This window comes from Myotis myotis, unplaced genomic scaffold, assembly GCF_014108235.1.
Source record: "Myotis myotis isolate mMyoMyo1 unplaced genomic scaffold, mMyoMyo1.p scaffold_m19_p_2, whole genome shotgun sequence".
Classification (NCBI taxonomy): Eukaryota; Metazoa; Chordata; class Mammalia; order Chiroptera; family Vespertilionidae; genus Myotis; species Myotis myotis.
This window is the reverse complement of record NW_023416324.1, coordinates 212,225,735-212,250,365: the sequence shown is the minus strand read 5'-3', so window position 1 is coordinate 212,250,365 and position 24,631 is coordinate 212,225,735. Positions and strand designations below refer to the sequence as shown.

The 24,631-nt window shown below is 45.8% G+C and overlaps 2 protein-coding genes across 5 annotated transcripts in view; one reads left to right on the top strand and one right to left on the bottom strand.

Annotated features, from left to right (window-relative positions):
* Positions 1 to 24,048, top strand: GET1 (guided entry of tail-anchored proteins factor 1). 4 transcript variants are annotated; one of them, XM_036348813.1, is made up of 6 exons: positions 1 to 198; positions 4,929 to 5,094; positions 7,419 to 7,486; positions 9,570 to 9,684; positions 11,580 to 11,697; positions 23,622 to 24,048. In XM_036348813.1, the coding sequence occupies exons 1-5, from the start codon at positions 97 to 99 to the stop codon at positions 11,651 to 11,653; spliced, it is 525 nt and encodes a 174-aa protein (XP_036204706.1). In that variant the 5' UTR covers positions 1 to 96; the 3' UTR covers positions 11,654 to 11,697; positions 23,622 to 24,048. The 4 variants fall into 4 exon arrangements, 3 of the variants coding, with proteins under 3 accessions (XP_036204706.1, XP_036204705.1, XP_036204708.1); XM_036348812.1 differs by lacking the exon at positions 23,622 to 24,048 and adding an exon at positions 12,872 to 13,609; XR_004973966.1 differs by having other exon boundaries at positions 2 to 198; positions 11,580 to 13,122; positions 23,622 to 24,044.
* LCA5L (lebercilin LCA5 like) overlaps positions 23,589 to 24,631 on the bottom strand; it is a 21,781-nt gene continuing 20,738 nt past the window's right edge. Inside the window, exon 7 of the mRNA XM_036348817.1 lies at positions 23,589 to 24,308. Coding sequence (XP_036204710.1) covers positions 23,590 to 24,308 — 719 coding nt within the window. The 3' untranslated portion in view covers position 23,589. The remainder of the gene's footprint in view (positions 24,309 to 24,631) is intronic.

Here is a 24,631-nt window from a genome sequence, read left to right as displayed (position 1 = left end):
GCAGCGGGCTCGGCCTCCGGGCGCAGGCGCGGTGCGAGCGCCGGCTGGGTCTCCGGCGTCCTCCTCGGTGGAGCTCACGCTGCCGGGAGCGTCGGGATGAGCGCGGTGGAGGCCGACCACTGGGCGTGGCTGCTGGTCCTCTGCTTCGTGTTTGGGTGCAATGTCCTCAGGATCCTCCTCCCGTCCTTCTCCTCCTTCGTAAGTGGCTGCCTCGCCTTCCAGGGGCCGGTGGGTCGCGGCCTCCGCCCTCGCCGAGCCGGGCGGAGACACGGGGGTCCCAAACCGGCCGCGCGATGGCCGCATTCGGCCTGCAGAAGCGTCTTGGTCGGGCCTTCTGCATTTTAAGGAAGAAATGCTCAAATCAATAAATACAGACGTGAAAGAAACGCCTGGCAACGCTTGGCCACGCTTTCACGTGGCAGCGATGTTCAGGTTGGGCTTCTTAGTGCCCCCCCCCCCCCATTTCCGTTATTTCTCGTCTCTGGAGGCGTCCGGCAGCCTCGGCTGCTAGGGGGACGGTTGCCGGAGGCCTCGGCCTTCCTCGCCGGCCCCGGAGAGATGGAGCTAAGGGTGCAGGAGGGATGGGGTGGCGTGGTTGGCAGTGCGGACCCAGAACCTCAGGACCGTGTCATGCTGCCTTGACTCAGGGCTGCGCCGGGCGCCCGCCGGGGAGCGCTGTCTCAGCGGCGCTTCTTGCCCAGCGCGAGTGCGTGACCTCGTGTCCCGCTGTCACGGCTGCCGTGAGAGGTGAATGCCGCCCCATCTTCCTTTACCTCCGAGAGGAGTCTGACTCATAGTCACCCCGCTAGTGACTGTGGGGGCGGAAGTTTGATCCTTGTTTTGTGATTCTCTTACCTCTGCTCCTCCTGGAGCATGAATAGGGGCTTCGTGGCAACTTTGATGGGGGGTGGAGGTGGGTGGGGGATGTGTGTGAGAAACCCGAGCTGTCCCCTGGGGGAGGGCGCCCCCTATTGGCCCACAGCGGGAGTGAGGGGCTGTCTGACCCGGACTGAGACCTGGAACATTGGGTGCAGGGGTGGCAGCATTATTTCGGAAACTCGGTTCTCTCTGCTTTTCTCTCCTGCTATAAATTGCTGCTGGGGATGGGTATTTAAGACGAGGCAGGATTTCTACTTTTTCATGTTTTGTTCTGTCAGTATTCACTGAGTGCTTGTTTTGTGTAAATCTCGAGGCCCTAATGTTCTGTGAGGCATAGAGACTTCTCTTTTAGCGCCCAGGCATTCCTCAGAATCTTTCCTGATGCTGCTTAGTCTTTAAGGATGTTGTCCCAAGTTCTTAAAATTGCATGAGTGACTCTTGAAGAGCTGGCCCCTGGCCATTTTTCTTCTTTAAAAAAAAATTATGGTGATACATACACACACACACACACACACACACACACACACACACACACACACTAGAGGCCCGGTGCACAAATTCGTGCACGGGTGGGGTCGGGTAGGCCCGTCCCCGATGGGGGATGTGTGTGTGGCAGGTTGATCGGGGGTGGGGCTAGTGGGGGGGAGGGGCCACAGGCGGTTGGCTGGCTGGCCCCGCCCCCTGGTCGAACTCCTGGTTGAAGAGATGATTTGTATATTAGCCTTTTATTATATAGGATAATCATTTTAATCGTTTTTAGGTGTAAAGTTCAGTGGCACTAAGTCCATTCACATTGTTGTGCAGCTGTCACCACCACCCATCTCCAGAGGTTTTTCATCTTCCTAAACTGAAACTGTATGCATTAAACACTAACTCCTTATTCTCTCTCTTCCTGGCACCCACCATTCTGCTGTCCGTCTCTATGAAATTTGACGACTCGAAGTACCTCGTATACATGAAATAGTACAGTATTTGTCACTTTGTGACTGGCTTGTTCTGCGATTCATAATGTCTTTAGGGTTCATCCTTGCAGTGAGTGTCAGGATTGCATTCCTTGTTAAGGCTGAATATTAGTCCATTATATGCATGTCCTACATTGTGTCTACCTGTTCATCTTTAGATGGACATCTGGGTTGTTTTCACCTTTTGGCTATTGTGAGTAGTGCTGGTAGAACATTGGGGTACACATATCTGTGCGAGTCTCTGTTTTCAATTTTTTTTTTTAATATATTTTATTGATTTTTTACAGAGAGGAAGGGAGAGAGATAGAGAGTTAGAAACATCGATGAGAGAGAAACATCGATCAGCTGCCTCCTGCACACCTCCCACTGGGGACATGCCCGCAACCCAGGTACATGCCCCCGACCGGAATCGAACCTGGGACCTTTCAGTCCGCAGGCCGACGCTCTATCCACTGAGCCAAACCGGTTTCGGCTTCAATTCTTTTGGGTAATTACCCAGAAATGGAATTGCTGGATCATACGATACCTTCACATTTAATTTTTTTGAGAAACTGCCATTCTGTTTTTCACAGCAGCTGCACCATTTAATTCTCACCAGCATTGCACAGTAGTTGCAGTTTCTCCACATTCTCTACCACTTGTCATGTTAGGTTGTTGCTTTGAGAACTGCTATCCCAATAGGTGCAAAATGTGGTTTTGATTTATATTTTTCCTTATGAGTAGTGATATTAGACATCATTTCTTGTGCTTATTGGCCATTTGTATCTCTTCTTTAGAGAACTGTCTATTCATGCCATTTTAAATTGGGCGCCAGGAGCTGTCCCCAGGGGACAGCAGGAGGGAAGGGCTGTTTGTTTTTTCTGTTGTTGAATTAGGAGTACTTTATATATTCTGGATACGAACTCTATTCCACGTGATTTGCAGATGCTGTCTTCCATTTTGTGGGTTACTGTCCGTCTTTCATTCTTCCTCCATTCTTCCTATGTACCCCACCCCATTTCACCTCATGTTGGAGCCACATGCAACTAATCTCAGTTCTCAGAGGCTGTGTTTTGCATTCCTCTATGAATTCTTCGTAATTTCTCCTTAGCTGAGGGGGGAGTTGGAGTGTGTGTTTGGGGTATGCCAGCAGCTGTAAATAAGACCGGTCATGTCAGGCTTCTTCACCATGCCTACACCAAACACTGTCACAAGAGGTTATCGCTGCAGTCTAGACTCGGGTGAGCTGCTGCCCTGTAAGGGTGGCTGTTCATCATTTAGAGCAGTGGTTCTCAACCTTCCTAATGCCGCGACCCTTTAATACAGTTCCTCATGTTGTGGTGACCCCCAATTTCATTGTTACAAATTGAATATAATGAAAGCATAGTGACTAATCACAAAAACAAAGGGGTCGCGACCCACAGGTTGAGAACCGCTGATTTAGATGAAAGAGGAACTGGTTTGACCTTGGACTTGTATCACATCTGTGCTGCTTCTTACAGGCTCTATAACCTTTCTAAACCCAAACCAGTTAGCTTTCTTAAATCTCTGCCCCTTGGTTGTGGCACTGTTTGTCGGGATTGTTAGCCAGGTGCGGGTTTTCTTAGTGTACGCCCTGTTGTTCCACCTGGTCGCTGGGTTGGTGTGAGGGTCAGTGAAAAGCTGTAAGGAACGTCCTGGTCCCATGGAGGTCAAGTGCTGCACCAGCACAGGCCCTGATTTTAGGACCCAAGTGGGCAGGGCTCTGAGGAGGGAAAGAGTTTGATTGGGAATGGGCCACACCCTTGCACTTCCGATCATAACCTTCTTGCAAGGTTTCTGATGGTTTCCGTTCAGCCAGAAGCAAGGGAGGGGTGCACCATCCCACTGACTGAGCAGCTGGCTGGCTCCCTGGCCTGAGCCCGTGAGGAATACTAATGCCAGGAATCCTCTGCCCAGCAAAGCCTTGCAAGGTCCCGGGTGGGGATCTCCGCCGAATGTTGGGATGGGATGCGTGCTTGGATAAGGACACCCCAGTCCCTGCTGTTGACTTGGAATTTTCCTGAGAGCTCTTGCTCTTTCCCCTTCCAGCTGGTCACAGGACACATGGGTGAGGGGACCTGGTTCATTTTGCAGGACTTTCTTTAGTCAAAGGCGGCCGAGGAGGAGGGGGACTTCCAGAGCGCCCCGTCTGCGTGGGCGCAGGAGGAGCACTGCGCAGGCGCCCAGGACGGACACAGTGAGGGCAGCGTGAGGGGCTTTATTTGACGAATCCTATAAATAACTACGCTCCCACTGCCACCCCCTGTCGGGCATGGATGCCGCTTGGGCTCTGCGAGTGTTTGGCTGGGTACCTTCCTCTTACCACAGATGTGCGCCTTACCCTGCTCCTCCTCTGACTCCCACATCAGGCTACCCTTTCTGGAGACACCATATCACTAGCTTGGCTCTGACCCCCCTCCCCGGCCCCCTCTTGCCAGGGTGCCCCTTGGCAGGAATGCCCTCATCACTGGTACTCTGCACCTGCATCCTGCTCTGCCTACCTAACTTAGGACTGGATTCTTCAGGGCGGGCAGGAGATGCCTGGTCCGCGTACCTGAATGACAGCTCTGGGATGGAAACAGTTTCTATTTTATAATTCCAATTTTATAGTTATAGTGAAAGACACACATATTTGTACCATAACAATCCCTTGGCATGTCTTCAAAAGGAAAAATACAATGTGAATAGCGATTCAAGTCAGAGGGAGGTTTTCTATTTTTTAAATATATTTATTGATTTCAGAGAGGAAGGGAGAGGGAGAGAGATAGAAACATCAATGATGAGCGAATCATTGATCGGCTGCCTCCTGCACGCCCCCACAACCCCGGCATGTGCCCTGACCAGGAATTGAATCCTGACCTCCTAGTTCATATGTGGACTCTCAAACACTGAGCCACGCGGGCTGGGCCGAAGGGAGGTTTTATATTTGCAGTTGTAGGGACCAGGACCAGGACCAGGCAGCAGAGGCCATCTATCTAGGTAAGGGGCAGCCTGCCCAGGCGAGAGAGGCAGCAGGCAGGATGGTGGAGGCGAGGAGAATGGTACCCCAAGTGGAAAGGCACTGACCCCTGCTGTCTGCTCCACCAGATGTCCAGGGTGCTGCAGAAGGATGCAGAGCAGGAGTCTCAGATGAGAGCAGAGATCCAGGACATGAAGCAGGAACTCTCCACTGTCAACATGATGGACGAGTTCGCCAGATACGCCAGGCTGGAAAGGAAGATCAACAAGATGACAGATAAGCTCAAAACTCATGGTGCAGTTTTTTATTTTTTGTTTTGAATTTTTATAAGAGTTTATTTGAGCCATACTGATGACATTGCCGGGAAGCAAGACCTCAAATGCTCCCCTCACGGTACCATTTTCACTTGTAGGTTTTGGAAAGCTTCATGAGAGCTGATTCATAGGAAACCTTTTCTGTGAGGATCCGTAGGATACATGCACTGGTTCTTGGATGTTCTAAAGCAGGGTTCCTCAAACTACGGCCCGCGGGCCACATGCGGCCTGCCGAAAACATTTATTCGGCCCGCCGGGTGTTTTTGGCGCCGCTGTGTACATAGGAATTTGTTCATAGTTTTTTTTTTAAACTATAGTCCAGCCCTCCACCGGTCTGAGGGACAGTGAACTGGCCCCCTGTTTAAAAAGTTTGAGGACCCCTGTTCTAAAGGTTGATATAAACCTTGAAGTTGTATAGGAGAAACCCAATAATAATAATTACATTACTTTCTCTTTATTTTGCTGGTGAACCTTTGCTTTCTAACAGAAACATTCAGGATACTCTTAGAGTCTCTTCAGAGCCAACTTGAGAGGTTGTCATTTTCAAATTCAGCTTTTCTGAGAGAAGCCTAGAAAAGAATCTCACAGCGGATTCTCAGGGGCTTTCTTTTTCCTTTTTTTTTTTTAACATATATATTTTAATATATATTTTATTGATTTTTTACAGAGAGGAAGGGAGAGGGATAGAGAGTTAGAAACATCGATGAGAGAGAAACATTGATCAGCTGCCTCCTGCACACTCCCCACTGGGGATGTGCCCGCAACCAAGGTACATGCCCTTGACCGGAATTGAACCCAGGACCCTTGAGTCCGCAGGCCGATGCTCTATCCACTGAGCCAAACCGGTTAGGGCTAACATATTTTTATTGATTTCACAGAAGAAGGTAGAGGGAGAGAGAGACAGAAACATCAATGATGAGAGGGAATCATTAATTGGCTGCCTCCTGCAGGCCCCCTTGTGGGAATCGAGCCCGCACCCGGGGCATGTGCCCTTAACTGGAATCAAACCTGGGACCCTTTAGTCTGCAGGCCAGTGCTCTGTCCACTGAGCCAAACTGGCTAGGGCCTCAGGGGCTTTCTTATTCTGTTCTCTAAAAAGTGCTGTCCGGGTGTAGACTCAGGTCTTACTCATTTTGTTGTTTGCCACTGTCCATAACAGTCTGCTGTGATGACGACGAATTTCACAGGGCAGCTGTGTGCTGAGAGCATGCACTGTGAGAGAGCTGTCTGCGTGGCTAGTAAAACAGGCAGAGGGGCCTGCCCAGGACCCAGGCAATTAGGCTCCCTTATGGATTAGTGTACAGTGTAGACCGGGGAATTGGGGAAGAACATTTAGTCCTATTGATTGGTAAGTGCATTGTGAAAAGAATCTCTGATTTAGATGAATAGCTTTTTCTAAAAAATATATTTCATTGATTTCAGAAAGGCAGGGAGAGAGAGAGAGAGAGAGAGACACATCAGAGATGAGAGAAAATCATTGATTGGCTGCCTCTTGCACGCCTCAGACTGGGGATTGAGCCAGCAACCTGGGCATGTGCTCTGACCGGGAATTGAACTGTGATCTCCTGGTTCATAGGTCGATGCTCAACTACTGAGCCACACCAGTGAGGCTAGAGGAATAGCTTTAAGGTTTTTTGAAATTAAAGCTTCACATCCCAATCTGTGTGTGATTCTATTTTATTTTTAAGTTTTGAAAAAGAATTTTATTGATTTCAGCGGGGAAAGGAGAGGGAGAGAGAGGTATAAACATCAATGATGAGGGGGAATCATTGATCAGTTGCCTCCTGCAGACCCTCACACTGGGGTCAAGCCTGCAACCGGGCTTATTCCCTAACTGGGGATTGAACTGTGACCTCCTGGTTCATAGGTTGATGCTCAACCACTGAGCCACTTTGGCTGAGCTCTATTTTAAATAATAGCATAGTGGGTGATGTAAGACATCCTATTTTATATGTACATGCATAATTAGAAAATATTTTGTGAGACAAAAGAGCTCTTCTGGCCCTAGCCGGCTTGGCTCAGTGGATAAAGTGTCAGCCTGCGGACTGAAGGGTCCCAGGTTCGATTCCGGCCAAGGGCACATGTCTGGGTTGCGGGCTCGGTCCCCAGTGTGGGGCGTGCAGGAGGCAGCCGATCAATGATTCTCGCTCATCATTGATGTTTCTATCTCTCTCTCCTTCTCCCTTCCTCTCTGAAATCAATAAAGAAATATATTAAAAAAAAAAAAGAGCACTTCTGTGTATTTGAATATTTTCTTCTCCTTTCAGGGCTGATATAATCATTTCATCCTGTTTTTCCTTTCAGTGAAAGCACGGACAGCGCAGTTGGCCAAGATCAAGTGGGTTATGAGTGTTGCCTTCTACGTATTGCAGGTGTGTGTCCTGTGGTGTCACTGGGTCATTAAAGCTGGTGATGGACTTTGCTCCACTTCGGCCCCTGGAATCCAGGCTTTTCCACCTTCAGCTGCTGTGCTGAGTGTCCTGCAAGCATGTAACTCCGAACACTCTGAATTTATAAGTTAGACGAAAAGCCTTTCTCTTGATTAGTGTCGTTAACTCTTGGGATTTTTAAGCAAATGAACGCCTAAGTAACTCCTCTGGAGTTCTTCATGTGGTCTTCACTCCAGCGCAGGTTTGGGAGGCTGGGGGTGAAGTGAGAGAAGCTTACTTAGAAATGGTGTTTTCTGAGATGGCCAGTGATTTTGGCTGTTGCTTCCTCCATGGTCTACAGATGAGTAAGTGACTATTCTCCAGGTAGGGAACCCGTATTGTCATGAGAGTCCAGTACCACTGACTCACAACTTTCCTAGGGGGGACTTTTACTTGCCTTACCCTGAGGTTGCAGATCTGCTATGGCTGCTTTAAATGATCTCTGAGGTTCAATGTTATGAATGATGTTGATTGGGGTAAAGGACTCAGGCTGTTTGGTTGTAGTAAGTACTTTGATCCTGAGGCGCTGTCACTGATATGAGATAGGTTTTTCCAGGGACTGAAGTTAAGCCAGGGGCCCTCTTTTAATTAAAAAAAATAATGTATTGATTTGAAAGAGAGAGAGAGAGAGAGAGAGAAGGAGAGAGAGACACAGACAGAGAGACAGAGCCAGAGACATTGACTTGTTGTTCCCCTTATTTGTGTATTCATTGGTTGCTTCTTGTATGTGCCCTGACAGGGGATCGAACTCACTATCTTGGCGTATCGCAGGTGTGGGGACCTTTTCCTGCCAAGGGCCATTGGGATATTTATAACATCTTTCGGGGGCCATACACAATTATCAACTTAAAAATTAGCCTGCTGTATGTGGTCAAACATTTAATTAACTCACCCCTGATGCCTTAATAGGGCCAGACCAAATGATTTTGCTGGTCTTATATGGCCTGAGGGCTGGACGGTCCTTACCCGTGGATATCCGGACAAGGCTCTCACAAACCAAGCTACCCGGCCAGCGCCAGAGGCCCTCTTTTAGGGCATATTTGAGTGACATATTCAGGGCCACAGAGGGGACAGAAGACAACTCGAGGGAATGCTGCTGGGGAAAGGAGGGGAGAGAAGAGATGCTCTCACTATTTAAACTTGCAGAGGCCCGCTTCTGCATGAGAAGGCCAGCACTAGAGTGTGGATGAGAGCCAACTACTTTTTGAAGGATCCAGAGGCGTAAGGTTGCTTTTGTCCCTAGTAAGGTGTATTTAGCATAGTTTACCTAAAAGAGATATTCATTGAGAAAAGAACACTTGTGTTATGGGAAATCTTCCTTATTTATCAGCTAATTTAATAGTGTATTTAGTTGACGCTCAACATCGGTTTGAACTGCATGGGTCCACTCTATGTGGATTTTTTTTCAATAAATATATTGGAAACTTTTTTGGAGACTTGTGACAATTTGTCAAAACTCACAGGTGAACCACTGAATAGCCTAGAAATATTGAAAATATTAAGAAAAAGGTACCTAACCAATGGACACAGACAACAGGGGGGTGAGGGCATGAGTGGGGGGATGGGGGGTAATGTGGGGATAAAGAAACATATGTAATAACTTAATCAATTAAAAAAATAAAGTAGAAATAAGCAAAAAAAAAAAAAAGAAAAAGGTATGTTATGAATGTATAAAAGATATATTTGTATTTTCTCTTATAATTTTCTTAACATTTCTCTAGCTTAATTGTAGGAACACAGTATATGATATATATAACATAAAATATGTGCTAGTCAGCTGTTTATCAACAGTAGGCTATTAGTAGTTATGTTTTGGGGAGTCAGAAGTTACACTGGGGTTTTTGACTGTGTGGGGTCGGTGCCCCTAACCCGCATTGTTCAAGGTCAGCTGTATATGTTCCCGGCGCTGTGGGCTGCAGGGACTGGATTGATAGGGCTTGGTCGTCGCTGTGGGGTGTCCTCTTCTCCCTGTGAGGACTGCCCGCCGGACGGCAGGTGGTTGGCACTCAGCACAGTGTCTTCGCAGGCTGCCCTGATGGTCTCCCTCATTTGGAAGTATTATTCTGTTCCTGTGGCTGTGGTGCCCAGTAAATGGATAACTCCGCTCGACCGGCTGGTGGCGTTTCCCACTAGAGTAGCAGGTAAGAGCTTCCTGGGGAAACAGTGGGAGACTGTGGAGAGACAGGAGGAGGTGTGTGGTAGGTGAAGTCAACCCGACACCGTCCTCATCGTCCATTTCACAGGGGTGGGGGGGTAGGGGTAGGGGTGGGGAGGGGGTGGGGGTGGGGGTGGGGGGGGTAGGGGTTTGCGTCTCAGCCTCGAAGGCTGGCTGTGAGGAAATGCAGATCCAGAGAAGTTCCTTACCTTGTCCGCTATCACCGAAATGTTAAGTAGCAGAGCTAGAACTCAAGCCACGGCTGCTTCTGGACTCTAAGCCCATCCCTGCAGTCGACAGCCTGCTTATTCCAACACTACTTCCAGTTCCCAGATTCTGCAGCCCCTTTTCAATTCTAGGCATAGCGAGGGCATTTATGGCTCTCGGCCATTTTTTTATATGTGAATGATAATTTCTTTTGGATGTTAAAAGTAGTACATGTCATTGTGGGATGACTAAAAAGAAAAAAAAAATGAAAGAAAACTCATTAGCTATGGATAACCTCTTAGACTGTGCTATATTTTTCCAGTCTTTTTCTATTTATTTTTATACAGGGATGGGCAAAAGTAGGTTTACAGTTATGATGACATGAAACACAGTTTATTCTTGTATTATTATTTATTCTTGTATTATATATTCCATTTGAACAACTGTAGACTTACTTTTGCCCACCCTTGTATAGTTAAGGTTGTCTAGCTTTTTGTCCCTTTTTACTTTATATTGTAAGCCTTCTCCCATATCAATAAACTTTTCTTTATTAAGGAGTTTTGAATAGCTGTTCTTCATTTGGATGTGTCATAATTTACTAATTTTCCTGTTAAAAATTAGGTCCTAATTTTTTCTACCAAGAATAATGCTATAGCACACCTCCTTTTCAGTCAGTTTTTGGTTGTGATTTGTGATAATGCTGGAGGTGAATTACTAAATTAAAAGGAATGACTGTTTCAATTTAACCACTTCCCTCCCCCACCCCCTTTGTGGGACTCAGCCTTGAGGGCAGTACTGGTGCAAGAGGCCAGTCTTCCCGGCAGCCAGCAGGCCACTGGCCACTCTTGCAGCCTGCCTTCCTGTCTCTCATTGACCAGTGGGACAGGAATGGTGTGGGTAAACATTGCTTCATTCATGACGCTCTTTGAGAAGGGAAAACCAAATAGTGTCACAGAGTGGTCTTCCAGCCTACGAATATTGTCAATAATAAAGTCTATTTCTCTGTAGAGAAGAGGAACTCAAACCAGCGCTTATGGTTCTGTATAATTCCTGCTTAGTAAGGAAGGCAGCCCTGTGAATTAATCGAAAGTTTGATGCATTGGAACCCACAAATACAAACTTTGTCTTAGCCCAGCACTGCTCCAAAAGAATGGAACTACTTACTTCCTCTAAGACAGTGGTTCCCAACCTTTTTTTGGCCACGCCCCACCTAAGAATCTCTAAAATCCTGATGCCCCGCCCCCCGTGACGTGTAATTCTTATTATTCAAAAAGTGAACTCCTAGGCACGTGGAGGAAGCCTAAAAGCCATTAACTTGGTCTAAACAAGCTTCCAAAGAACATGGCAGCCATGAAAGAGAAAAAAGAATAAAAGAAGTTGAAGTCCTGAGGAAGAAATCACTAAGAAATTGTTAAAAAAATAATAATATGAAGTGATAAGAAAAAATAGCAAAGTTTCAAAACATAGAATAGAGAACTGGCATAAATATGTCACAGTATGTATTTATATAGTGTATATGAGGCCCCTAGAACCATAAGAAATGCAAAAGGTTCATTGTTAATAACTTATTCTCGAATCGCCCCCCTGTGGGGCGTGTGCCCCACGTTGGGAACAAAGGCAGGGAATGTGGGCAGACGCTTGCTGTGCTCTCACGTTGAATTTGTTTATTTTTAGGTGGTGTTGGAATCACCTGTTGGATTTTAGTCTGTAACAAAGTTGTGGCTATTATGCTTCATCCTTTCAGCTGAAAAAGAAGGATACAGCTCTGAGACTTTGAAAAATGAATTTTCATGTAGGTTAAAAAGCTGACTTAAACTGTTTTATTGTCTTGTATTTGTTTAAGAAACAAAAGAGTGCAGGTTAGTTCTTTTGGTGAACCTGCTTGTTCTTGGATTTTATGTGAGATTCTTAGAAGAATTAAATTTGTACACTTGTCATTGAGGCAGAGAGGTCTGTCACGCCTCTGTACTGGCCAGCAAGCAGCAGATTTGTGATAAGAAATGTGACATTACAGGCATCTATCTACATGTTGTTACTTGTGATTTGCACACTTGGCATATTTTAAGTATGCTTTTTAAAAATTGATTGCAGGGATGTGAAGGGAGAGGGAGAGAGAGGGAGAAACATCAATGATGAGAGAAAATTATTAATTGGCTGCCTCTCATGCACGAACCCTATTGGAGATCAAGCCTGAAACCTGGGCATGTGCCCTGACCAGAAATCGAACTGTGACCTGGTTCATGGGTTGATGCTCAATAACTGAGCCACACTGGCTGGGCATTCTCTTGGCATATTTTAAAGGTCACATTGCCAATTGGAAAGTCAACATTTTCTCATAATTTAAGTACTTTAAAGACTTCATACTACTTTTAATCCAGATTAGAAAGCAATTTAATATCACTACTAGAATTTGAAAATTTGTTTTTTAATCTGATGCAGCACCACTGAGAATAACACTAACTGACATTGCCTGTGCTTATCTTTGGTTTAAAATGTCATCTGTTGAGCAAGCCTTGGTGGAGTATTATCTCCTTATTTGAAGCTGTTATTTTTTCATTTCCGAGTTTTATAAATGTATTTGTGAGATCATTACACATTGTTTTGTGCTTGAATTTTGTGTTTTGTACTTAAAGCATTTCAAATGAAATGTATTTATAAGCATTTAATATTTATGCTCCATAGAACGGAACAAAATTAAACAAAGTAGGAAGCCTGATTAAATTCATTTAAATAGATACATGTTTGGCCCATAAAGTATAATGCTGCTAAATATTTTTACAACACTTCTTTACTAATTAAAATCTTTGCAAGTGCTTGTATGACTTCCTTACAGCTACTCATTTGCTGTGACCAGTCTGTAACTGACAAGTGGCAGAGGGCTTTAACCATTAACTACGTCGGCTGCAGCACCTGGAAGCCAGATTCCATCACTAGGTTTGAAAAGATCATGTTCTTGTGCTCCTTAGTGACCCAGTGAGGAGCTCGCTGTGCTTCCTGCTGGTTGTACCATGAAATGACAAAGCGCTGTGTTACTTCCGTTTATCGGACTGGAGTGGTCTCAGGTTCCCTGGTCATCCCGACTTACCTGGCAGCAGGTTGACGTGGCTTTGAGGAAGGATGCAGAGCCAGGAGCACAGCTGTTTCTACAGACAGCATCGTGAGAGCTCCGACTCCAGCTTCCACTGTCAGTCACCACAGGGCACATGTGGCCACAAGGGTGAGATGCCAACCTGATGGGGGGAGATGGCAGCAGCACAAGGAGGTTGCAGGGTCCAGGGTCCGTAGAGGCCACAGTCTGATGCCCACCTGAGCTGCAGGCAGCTGGACGGGTTGCGTAGTCTCGATCGAGTGGCCAGGTGCACATGCCCAGGGATGTCCTTGGCACACTAAGCCGTTTCAAGCCTCCCTGACAAGACCTTTATTTATTTCCTAAGGATATATTCTCTCAGTTAGTACTGCAATTATGACAGATTTCACTGAGGCTAGAGGAAGAGATTTACATTTCACAGCTGTTAACGCTTTCCACGTACATTAATAGTGAAGATTAAATAGGGGAAGTTTAAATGTTCGTCATATTTCACATAATTGTTTTAAAATAGATAATAAACTTGGTATTGCCCTGGCCAGTGTTGATCAATGGTTAGAGCATTGGCCCGTGGACCTAAGGGTCTTGGGTTCAATTCCTAGTCAAGGGCATGCATGTACCTGGGTTGCAGGTTCATTCCCTAGGCCCAGTTGGGGTGGGTGCAGGGGGAAACCAACTGATGTGTCCCTCTCACCTTGATGTTTCTCTGTCTCTACCTCTCCCCCTCTTCCCTTCCACTTTCTCTAAAAAAAAAAAAATCAATGGAAAAATATTCTCAGATGAGGATTAAAAAAACAAACATGGTACTGAATTTAAAGCATAGAAAAGGCACATTTAAAAGTTCACTGGGGGCGGGTGCGGCACGGAGAGGGTAAACGGGGAAGCAAGGGGGACATCTGTAATACTTACAACAGTAAAGATAAATAACCCCAACATCTCCTGATCCTTTACTGTTGTGTCACCCAAGTTTCCTCTGTTACCAGCTTCTTACGATTCTCCCAGTGATCCCATACATTTATGGATATTGATACGTGTGGTTTTAAAATAAAATTTTTTTTCTCTCTTTGTGATGCAAGATTTATTTCACTAGATTAGTATGATTTACATGAGCTGTTTAAAGGGATTACATTCTTTTTTTTTTTTTAATTAAATCTTTATTGTTCAGATTATTACATTTGTTCCTCTTTCTCCCCCCATAACTCCCCTCCTCCCAGCTCCCGCCCCACCCTCCGCCCTCACTCCCCACCCACTGTCCTCATCCATAGGTGCACGATTTTTGTTCAGTCTCTTCCCGCATCTCCCACACCCCTTTCCCCCCCAAGAATAGTCAGTCCATTCCCTTTCTATGTCCCTGATTCTATTATGATCACCAGATTATTTGTTCACTTGATTCTTAGATTCACTTGTTGATAGATGCATGTTTGTTGTTCATAATTTGTATCTTTACCTTTTTCTTCTTCTTGCTCTTCTTAAAGGATACCTTTCAGCATTTCATATAATACTGGTTTGGTGGTGATGAACTCCTTTAGCTTTTCCTTATCTGTGAAGCTCTTTATCTGACCTTCACTTCTGAATGATAGCTTTGCTGGATAAAGTAATCTTGGTTGTAGGTTCTTGGTATTCATCACTTTGAATATTTCTTGCCATTCCCTTCTGGCCTGCAAAGTTTCTGTTGAGAAATCAGCTGACAGTTGTATGGGTACTCCCTTGTAGGTAACTGAGTTTCTTTCTCTTGCTGCTTTTAAGATTCTCTCTTTGTCTTTTGCTCTTGGGATTTTAATTATGATGTGTCTTGGTGTGGTCCTCTTTGGATTCCTTTTGTTTGGGGTTCTCTGCACTTCCTGGACCTGTAAGTCTATTTCTTTCACCAGGTGGGGGAAGTTTTCTGTCATTATTTCTTCAAATAGGTTTTCAATATCTTGGTCTCTCTCATCTTCTGGCACCCCTATAATTCTGATGTTGGTACGCTTGAAGCTGTCCCAGAGACACCTTACACTATTTTCGTATTCTTTTTTCATTTTGCTTTTCCAGTTGGGTGTTTTTTGCTTCTTCGCATTTCAAATCTTTGACTTGATTCTGCTCTCCTCTGGTCTGCTGTTGGGTGTCTGTATAATATTCTTTATTTCAGTCAGTGTATGCTTAATTTCTAGTTGGTTCTTTATCACAACATCGAGGGTCTCATTAGATTTCTTGAGGATCTCACTACATTTATCGGCAGTTTCTAGAAAATTATTGAAAGACCTTAAAATTGTGGTTTTTAGCTCTATATCCTCCATTTCTGTCATGTTTCTTTGTCTCCGCATTTTTTATGCTTTCTTGGTGCACCCCCTTGTGGTCTTTGTGCGCAGTCTTGTTGTAGTTAAGCCTTGATTGTTGTCGGCAATACTGGGGGTGATTTGACCTCCAGGCCAACTGGCTATGAGAGTCAGCTGTGTGTGCAGTGGGAGAACTTCTTAAAAAATAAAATTTTTAAATTATAAAAGTAGTACCTAAAAAAATAACTGGTGCTTTTCTTTTTAATCCTATTTGAAGAGTCCAGAAAAGGAATGAGGAAGCAAAGTCTCCCATGATTCCACAGAACGGGGATTACTGGTATTAATGTTTGTATATTTATGTATACTTCTGGATAGCTATAGGTTTGTGTTTCTATTAAAAAATACTGGGTATAGATAGTTTCTAGCTTTAGATGAGACATCTGTTTGATTTAAAGTAGCTAAAGCTCTCTTCATGCCAATTGGATTTCCTGTATAGTAGTATTTATGGTAAATCAAGCAGGGAAATATTTCTATATAAAAATCCACAATCTTTTTTTTTTATTTTTTATCCTCACCTGAGGATATTTTTCCATTGATTTTTAGGGAGAGTGTAAGGGAGGGGGAGAGACAGAGAGACACATTGATTGGTTGCCTCCTGAACACACCCTGACCAGGGCTGGGGATTGAGCCTGCAACCACAGCACATGCCCTTGACTGGCAAACTGTGACTTCAGTCCGCAGGCCAGCGCTCTATCTGCTGAGCCAAACCAGCCAGGGTGAAACAGATGCTTGTTAAACCTTTTCACTCTATTCATGTCTACTAACCTATTTCCTGTCTCTGTGCTTTGCTATTGATCAGTGCTTCAGATCTTTTACTCTCTTCATTCTGGTCTCCTCTGCTGTTAAGCCTGTTTGTTGAGTTAATTTAAATTATTATATGTCTTCTGAGTTGTCACAGATGCTGAATTCTTATTCTTTTTAATTCATATTTTTAAAAACTACTTTTATTTCTTCAGACATTTGTTTTCTGTGTATAATTCCAATAGGTGAAGTCTTTGCAGATCTGGTCCTTATATGTTATTCCTCTTGGTTCTCTTAGCACCTTGTTCTTTTTGTGTTTAACTCTGTAGGAATTTCCTGCGGCCTGAGTTGAAGATAGGTTCTTTCAGCCTGGCCGTTGTGGCTCAGTGGTTGGGCATCGACCTATGAACCAGAAGGTCACAGTTTGATTCCTGGTCAGGGCACATGGCTGGGTTGCTGGCTCAATCCCTGGTGTGGGGCATGTGGGAGGCAGCTGATCAATAATTCTCATCATTGAGATTTCTATCTCCCTTCTCTGAAATTTATATGTAAAGGAAAACAAAAAGATAGGCTCTTGCAGAAAGGATTTGTATTTCTCCTGCTCTGGGGCTACTACCAGCCTAGATCTCTTTAAACTTTACTTTTAGGTTCTATCAACCAATCCAATTTCAGTCTGTCAAACAGGGTGAGGGTAGACTGGCCACAGTCTCTGAGTTTAAGACAATTTCTCAGCTTATTGAGGCTGAGGCCTGGCTGGCCAGGGGTCGTGGGAGGGACCTTCTCTTAGGCTTCTACTTGGGCTGATGGGTGTTGTTCTTTGGGTTTGGCCCTGGAGGCTTTTCTGATGCTCAGTTCTCCAGTTTCGCAAATGCCCTTTAGGCCAAAGCTGACTTCAGAGACACAGCCTCCCTGGGGCCTCCTTTCACTTAGTGTTCACCAGCTAAACTGATTAAAAACATGTTTGTTCTAGAAAGGAAACCTTTGGAGTAGCGGTTGTCAACCGGTGGCACGGACCACTGGTGGTCTGTGAGGTCCGAAAGGTTGGCGACCTCTGTTCTAGTTAATACAGCATTTTTAGCTTTTCTATAGCAGGAGCGCCAAAGTACCTTGTCTACCAGAGTACAGGAAATGAATTTCTTCTTAAGAAATATTTTTAAAATATGTTTTAATTCTCCGTGAACAGACTAAAAGGAATTTGAAATCTTAAGAACTTCTATTAGTGAAATTTTTCCCATTTAAAATACACTGGAACTTAAAATGTTTTGTGGACCAATTCAGTCAGTCTCTTTTCTTAGTGATGCTAAGTGTTGAAAACGGAAGATTTAATCAGATTCTCGTTGCTCTCAGTAGCAGTAAAGTAAAACTGTACTTTATTCTCCAGCACTTTCTACACACAAGCGTCTAAAATATTTCATTTAAAGTGGTTATTATTTCCATAAGCCAAATGCTGTATATATGTTAACATTGTTTTCTAACAATCAAATATTAACATTTATGCTTTGGTGCTTGACTTAAAATTATCCTATCTAATAAAAGAGAAACATGGTAATTGGCATACGACCGCTACCCTTCCCATTGGCTAATCAGGGCGATATGCAAAATAACTGTCAGCCAAGATGGCGGCCGGCAGCCAGGCAGCTTGAAACTAACATGAGGCTTGCTTGCTTCAGTGACGGAGGAAACCAACGTTCCCCGCCTGCGGCTGCAGGCCTCTGAGCCTGCAGTTTGAAACATTTTAACAAATATAGAAGCTAAAAAAACCCCCAGAAACCAGCTTTCAGCGAGCTGGGATCTCAGAGCTGGAGTCAGAGCTGGAGTTATACATTGTTTCGAAACAAAACAAACCAGATACCTACTTTCAGCAGTGGAGGCCTAAGAGCTGGAGCCTCAGAGCTAAAGCTGGCCCAGAATTAAAAAAAGAAAAAAGAAAAAAAGGAGCGGTTGGGAGCTTCCGTCATCCGTCAGCCTGAAAACAGCCCTCAGCCCCTCACCCAGGCTGGCCAGGCACCCCAGTGGGGACCCCTACCCTGAAGGGTGTGTGACCAGCTGCAAACAGCCATCATCCCCTCACCCAGGCTGGCCAAGCACCCCAGTGGGGACCCCCACCCTGAATGGTGTGTGACCAGCTGCAAACAGCCATCATCTCCTCACCCAGTCTGGCCAGGCACCCCAGTGGGGACCCCCACCCTGATCCAGGACACCCTTCAGGGAAAACCAGCCAGCCCCACCCATGCACCAGGCCTCTACCCTATATAGTAAAAGGGTAATATGCCTCCCAGCACCGGGATCAGCGGAGCCGAGAGGCCTCCCGGCACCGGGATCAGCGTGACAGGGGGCAGCGCCCAAACCCCCTGATCGCCCTGCAGCTGTGTGTGTGACAGGGGGCGGGGCCACAACCTCCCTATCCGCCCTGCTCTGTTTGTGACAGGGGAAGGCGCCCCAACCTCCTGATCAGCCCTGCTCTGTGCCTGATACGGGGGAGCTCCCCAACCTCTGATCGCCCTGCGGCTCTGTGTGTGACAGGGTGCGGCTCCCCAACCCCCTGATCGGCCCTGCTCTGTGTGTGACGGTGCGGTGCCCCAACCCGCCCCGCCCCCCCTCCCCCCCCACGGGCCCTGCTCTGTGTGTGATGGGGTAGAGCCATAACCTCCCCATCAGCCCTGCCCTGAGTGTGACAGTGGCGGCGCCCCAACCCCCTGATCCGCCCTGCTCTGTGTGTGACAGGGGGCGGCGCCCCAACTTCCCTATCGGCCCTACTCTCTGAGTGACAGGGGGGAGCTCCTCAACCCCCTGATGGGCCCTGCTCTGTGCGTGACAGGGGGAGCTCCCCAACCCCCTGATCAACCCTGCTCTGTGCGTGACAGGGGGGAGCTCCCCAACTCCCTGATCGACCCTGCTCCATGCGTGACAGGGTAAGGAGCCCCAACCCCCCTGATGGGCCCTGCTCTGTGTGTGACAGGGGGGAGCTCCCCAACCCCCCTGATGGGCCCTGCTCTGTGCGTGACAGGGGGGAGCTCCCCAACTCCCTGATCGACCCTGCTCCGTGCGTGACAGGGTAAGGAGCCCCAACCCCCCTGATGGGCCCTGCTCTGTGTGTGACAGGGGGTGGCGCCGCAACCTCCCCATCGACCCTACCTTGAGTGTGACTGGGGGTGGTGCCCCAACCCCCCAATCGGCCCTACCCTGAGCGTGACTGAGGGTGGCATCGCAACCTCCCGATCCGCCCTGCTCTGTGCATGACGGGGCGGCGCCCCAACACCCCAATCGGCCCTGCTCTGAGCCCGACCAGGGGCTGCACCTAGGGATTGGGCCTGCCCTCTGCCACCCGGGAGCAGGCCTAAGCCAGCAGGGCGTTATCTCCTGAGGGGTCCCAGGCTGCGAGAGGGCACAAGCCAGGCTGAGGGACGCCCCCTTCCCCCCTAAGTGCACAAATTTTTGTGCACCGGGCCTCTATTATAAAAAATATGTTTTTATTGATTCAGAGAGAGAAAGGAAGGGAGAGGGAGAGAGAGATAGAAACATCCATGAGAGAAATATCATCAATTAGTTGCCTCCTGCACACTCCCTGCTGGGGATGGAGTCTGAAACCCAGGCTTGTGTCCTGACCGGGAATCGAACCAGTGACCTCCTGGTGCATGGGTTGACACTCAACCACTGAGCCACACTGGCCAGGATGGATCGCTTTTTATTGAAAACATCTTTCCCTCCTGATTATACAGCTATGTTCAGTATTGAAAATCATAGAAAATAAATTAAAAATTGACCACAATCTCCTTCCTTAGAGATGGAAGTTAGCATTTTATTATCTACTAGAGGCCCAGTGCATGAAATTTGTGCATTGGGGGGGGGGGTCCCCTCAGCTCAGCCTATACCCTCTCCAATCCGGGACATCCCTCTCACAATCCTGGACCGCTGGCTTCTAATCACTCACCTGCCTGCTTGCCTGGTCGCCTCTAACTGCCCCCTCTGCCAGCCTGATTGGCCCTCACTGCCTCTGCATGCTGGCCTGATTGCCCCTAACTGTCCCCCCTGCCGGCCTGGTCACCCCTAATTGCACCCCACTGCTGGCCAGGTCACCCCCAGCTGCCGCCTCCCTGATGGCCTGGTCACTCCTTACTGCCCCCCCTGCTGGCCTCTGTCACCCCTCAACTGTCCCCGTCTGCCTACCTGGTCGCCCCCAACTTCACCCCCCGCCAGCCTGGTTGCCTCTTACTGCACCCCTGCTGGCCTGGTTGCCCCCAACTGACCCCTTCTGCCAGCCTGGTCGTCCCTAACTGTCATTTGGTCATCCCTCACTAACCCCCCCTGCCAGCCTGGTCACCCCACACGGCCTGCTTATTCAGTCGTTTGGTCATCCATCACCCCCCTGCTGGCCTGGTTGTAGGTAGCCATCTTGTGAGGGTTAATTTACATATTACCTCTTTATTATATAGGATAATAATAAAAGTATAATATGCTAATTAGACCAGACAGCCAAACGACCTTCAAGATGTCCTTCCAGATGAAGCCGGGGCTGCGAGGGCTGAGGCAAGCTGCTGTGGCTGCGAGGGCCGAGCCCCTTGCATGAATTTCGTGCATCGGGCCTCTAGTCTTATGCATATGTCTTTAAAATAGTCTTAATTAGATGACTAGAAAGTAACAAGCTTAGATTATATTTTTATTTTATTTTATTTTATATTTTTTATAATTTTTTTAAAAATATATTTTATTGATTTTTTACAGAGAGGAAGGGAGAGAGAGAGTTAGAAACATCGATGAGAGAGAAACATCGATCAGCTGCCTCCTGCACATCTCACACTGGGGATGTGCCTGCAACCCAGGTACATGCCCTTGACCGGAATCGAACCCAGGACCCTTCAGTCCACAGGCCAACGCTCTATCCACTGAGCCAAACCGGTTTCGGCTATATTTTTATTAAATAGTGCCCTAGAGAAGCACTTTTAGGTAGTTCTGATTTAATGTTATGATTGTGCTTTTGTTGTGGGTAGACATAAGGAAAGATCCCCTGAAAAATTCTCCATCTGCTCTAAAGCTGTAGTAGACATTGTAATATTGTACAATTACACCATTTCTAAGAATCATTTTAGTAAATTTCTCCAGAATTTAAGGCTAGTCAATTATGTCATTTCATGTGCATTTGCATAGTCCCCTGTGTAAGCTATGAGAATTCTAAGTGTTCTCTCTCTGCCCTCCCCGTCTCTCCTTCCTTCTGTTTTCCCCACTGTAGTTTTCATAAAGGTCAAAGCTTATGCCATTTGTAGTCTTTATCTTTGGTTTTAAATACAATTCTTTTCCCATCATAACTTGTACTCCCCCCCCCTTTTTTACACTCCCTTTTAAAAGTTTATTTTTTATTTTCAATTTTTTAAAATTTATTTTTATTTATTTATTTATTTTTTTATTGCTTAAAGTATTACAAAGGGTATTACATATGTGTCCATTTTTTCCCCCCCGCCCTAGACAGTCCCCTAGCCTCCCCTATCCCCCAGTGTCTTTTGTCCATTGGTTATGTTTATATGCATGCATACAAGTCCTTTGGTTGATCTCTTACCCCCCTACTTCCTGCCCCCCAACCCTCCCCGGCCTTCCCGCTGCAGTTTGACAATCTGTTTGAGGCAGCTCTGCCTCTGTATCTATTATTGTTCAAAAGTTTATAATGGTCTCTATTATCCATGAATGAGTGAGATCATGTGGTATTTTTCCTTCATTGACTGGCTTATTTCACTTAGCATAATGCTCTCCAGTTCCATCCATGCCGTTGCAAATGGTAAGAGTTCCTTCCTTTTTAGAGCAGCATAGTATTCCGTCGTGTAGATGTACCATATTTTCAATTTTTAAAAGTGTTAATATTACACACCAACCCATAAACATCCTTGGAAACACTGTGGTCTAAATCTATATATATAAAAGCCTAAGTGACCATTTGACTGACCCATAGCTATGACGTGCACTGACCACCAGGGGGCAGACACTCTGACTGGTAGGTTACCTTGCTATTGAGGTCAGGCCAATCGGGACTGGGTGAGTGGGGCTGGACACACCCTGAAGCCCTCCTGCAGTCCCTCCCCTGCCCCATCATCGGTGGTTTCCCTCAGCCTGGCCTGTGCCCTCTCACAATCCGGGACCCCTCAGGGGTCCATGCACTGGGCCTCTAGTTATAAATAAGTTGCTCTTATAACTAAATGAATGCAGCCCTGGCCAGGTAGCTCAGTTGGTTACAGTGTCCACCAATGAGCCAAGGTTGAGGGTTCAGTTCCCATTCAGGGCACATGCAGGAAGTAACCAATGAATGCATAAATAAGTGAAACAATACATTGACGTTTTCTCTCTCTCTTAAAATATATAATCTAAAAAAAAATGAATGAAGGCAAGTTAACTGATGAACATTGAGAGTACAGCCCTTTTTGTATAGTCCTAAAATAAAATATTCTAGGTGTAAAGAATACATTAATCAGGACTGAGCAGCTAACTTGTGGACACTATATCCATATGCTTTTTTAAAAAATATGTTTTTATTGATTTCAGAAAGAAATCAATAAAAGAGATAGAAACATCAATGATGAGAATTATTGATCAGCTGCTTCCTGCATGCCCTCTACTGGGGATCGAGCCCGCAACTGGGCATGTGCCCTTGACCAGAATTGAACCCAGGACCCTTCACTCCACAGGCTGACGCTCTATCCACTGAGCCAAACCAGCTAGGGCCCCATATACTATTTTGAAAGAACAAGATTAACAGAAAAAAGGTCAAGGTGCAGGTATGCAACGAATATATTTAAAAATGCTGAATCCTAGGTGCACATGGGAAAGTGTTGCCCACAAAGGCAGGATATTAGATGCCCAGTTTAGCTGAATAAGACAACACTCAAAAAATAATTTTTAAAAAGTATTATTGATTTTAGAGAGAGGAAGGGAGAGACTGAGAAACAAATATGAGAGAGAAACATTGATTGGCTGCCTCCCAATGCACCACTACCTGGGATGGAACCCGCAACCTGGGCATGTGCCCTCACCAGGAATTGAACCATTTACCCTTCGGTGTATGGGATGACACTCCAACCAACTGAGCCACACCAGCCAGGGCTCAAAAATAATTTTCATAAAACCAAGCTTAGTGTCACTGCTGTGTTTGTGGTTTTTAAAAAATATAGAGCCCTCTGATCATATTTTATCTTTCAAAGCTGCTTCATGCTTTTAAAGTTACAATGCAATTTGATTTTTGATAAAATTGTTATATGAATGAGATATGTATATCTTGGGTGGACTTGAGCAATGGAGTCCCATAGAATATGAAAACAATAATAAATGAGTCATCCAAAAGATAATGGACGTCTCAGTTCTAGGAAAAATAAGGTGTCATTAGAAATGTTGTCATTGTCTAATACAAAATGGAATTTTAAAATTAGGTTAGCAATGAAACAAAACCTTAATTATCCAAAGTCAATTTATGTACGGAAAACACACACACACACACAGAGTACAAAATTAAAGGCACAAAAGAACCAGAATAGCAGACCAGACTGTATTAGAATATCGATTTTATTTAAATAATTATTTTCATTTTTCCTTCTGTAGGTGACGAGGACTGAACAGAACTCACCACAGTTACTTTAGAATCTCCAAAAGCATTGCTGGCGGAGGCCTGACTAGAGGGTGGCTGCTGTATCTTACTTTTCCAAGTCTCCTCAGACCCTTCAGTAGCAGGACTTGCTTGGTCGTTTTTAAAGACACAGCCTGATCCAAAGAGTTCCTCCATGAGATTGCTCTTCTTTGCTCTGAAAGTTTCGTCTTTTGCTTTTGTTCTGGAAGACTTACCAAAAGAGGGCTCGTACCCGCCCCCGGAGTGCCTGGGCGTCAGCTCTTTGGCGCCCCCGCGCTGTTTGCCTGTGCTGTGGTTGCATCTCCAGGCACCTGGTTTGGCTGGCCCACCGGACGCAGGAAGCCCGTGATGCAGGTTTTCCGTGGCTTCTGTGAATAAATAATGCTTTCTTTGTCGGAGGTGTATTTTGGTGGTGTGGGCATTTTTATTTGGTACCTCATCCGTGTCGCTTTTTGGGACACTTTTTTTAAGCTCTTCTTTTGCTGCATCATTTTCCTGTTGGCTTTCCCGTTCAGGGTGAATGACTTGGATTCTTTTTGATGGTAGTTCTTGTTCTATTTCTAAAGTGGTTTTCTTCTCTTGATCTGCTTTTTTCTCTCTCTGTCTTCCAGTATTCTCCAGAGCTGCTGGTACTTTCAGATGCTCCTCTTCCTTTGATAAATCTGTATTAGAAAAATAGTCAATTTGGCAATCTTTAAAATAATGGGCTTTTATTTCAAGATGGCATGCATGTTTGCCACACTCATTTACACCTCCTGATAAGCACATTAAAATGACATAAAGGCGAGGCAGGAAGAGCATACAGCGCCAGAATACGGAAAGGTGCTCTTAGCGGCAGGAATGTGGCACTCTCCTAATACCAAATGAGAGAAACATGAAACCAAAAGAAAAATGATATTCCCAAGAGAACTAAAAGTTGCCAATAGGTTATTACTAAAGGTTCAAACACCACTAGCTGGAGGTAGTGCCAGTTGAAACAACAAGG

Excerpts from the sequence above, each read along its gene's own strand:
- GET1 (XM_036348813.1), top strand. The coding sequence starts at position 97 with ATGAGCGCGGTGGAGGCCGACCACTGGGCGTGGCTGCTGGTCCTCTGC. Across the intron at positions 5,095-7,418 it reads AGATAAGCTCAAAACTCATG|TGAAAGCACGGACAGCGCAG; the intron begins GTGCAGTTTTTT and ends TTTTCCTTTCAG. Across the intron at positions 7,487-9,569 it reads TTGCCTTCTACGTATTGCAG|GCTGCCCTGATGGTCTCCCT; the intron begins GTGTGTGTCCTG and ends GTGTCTTCGCAG.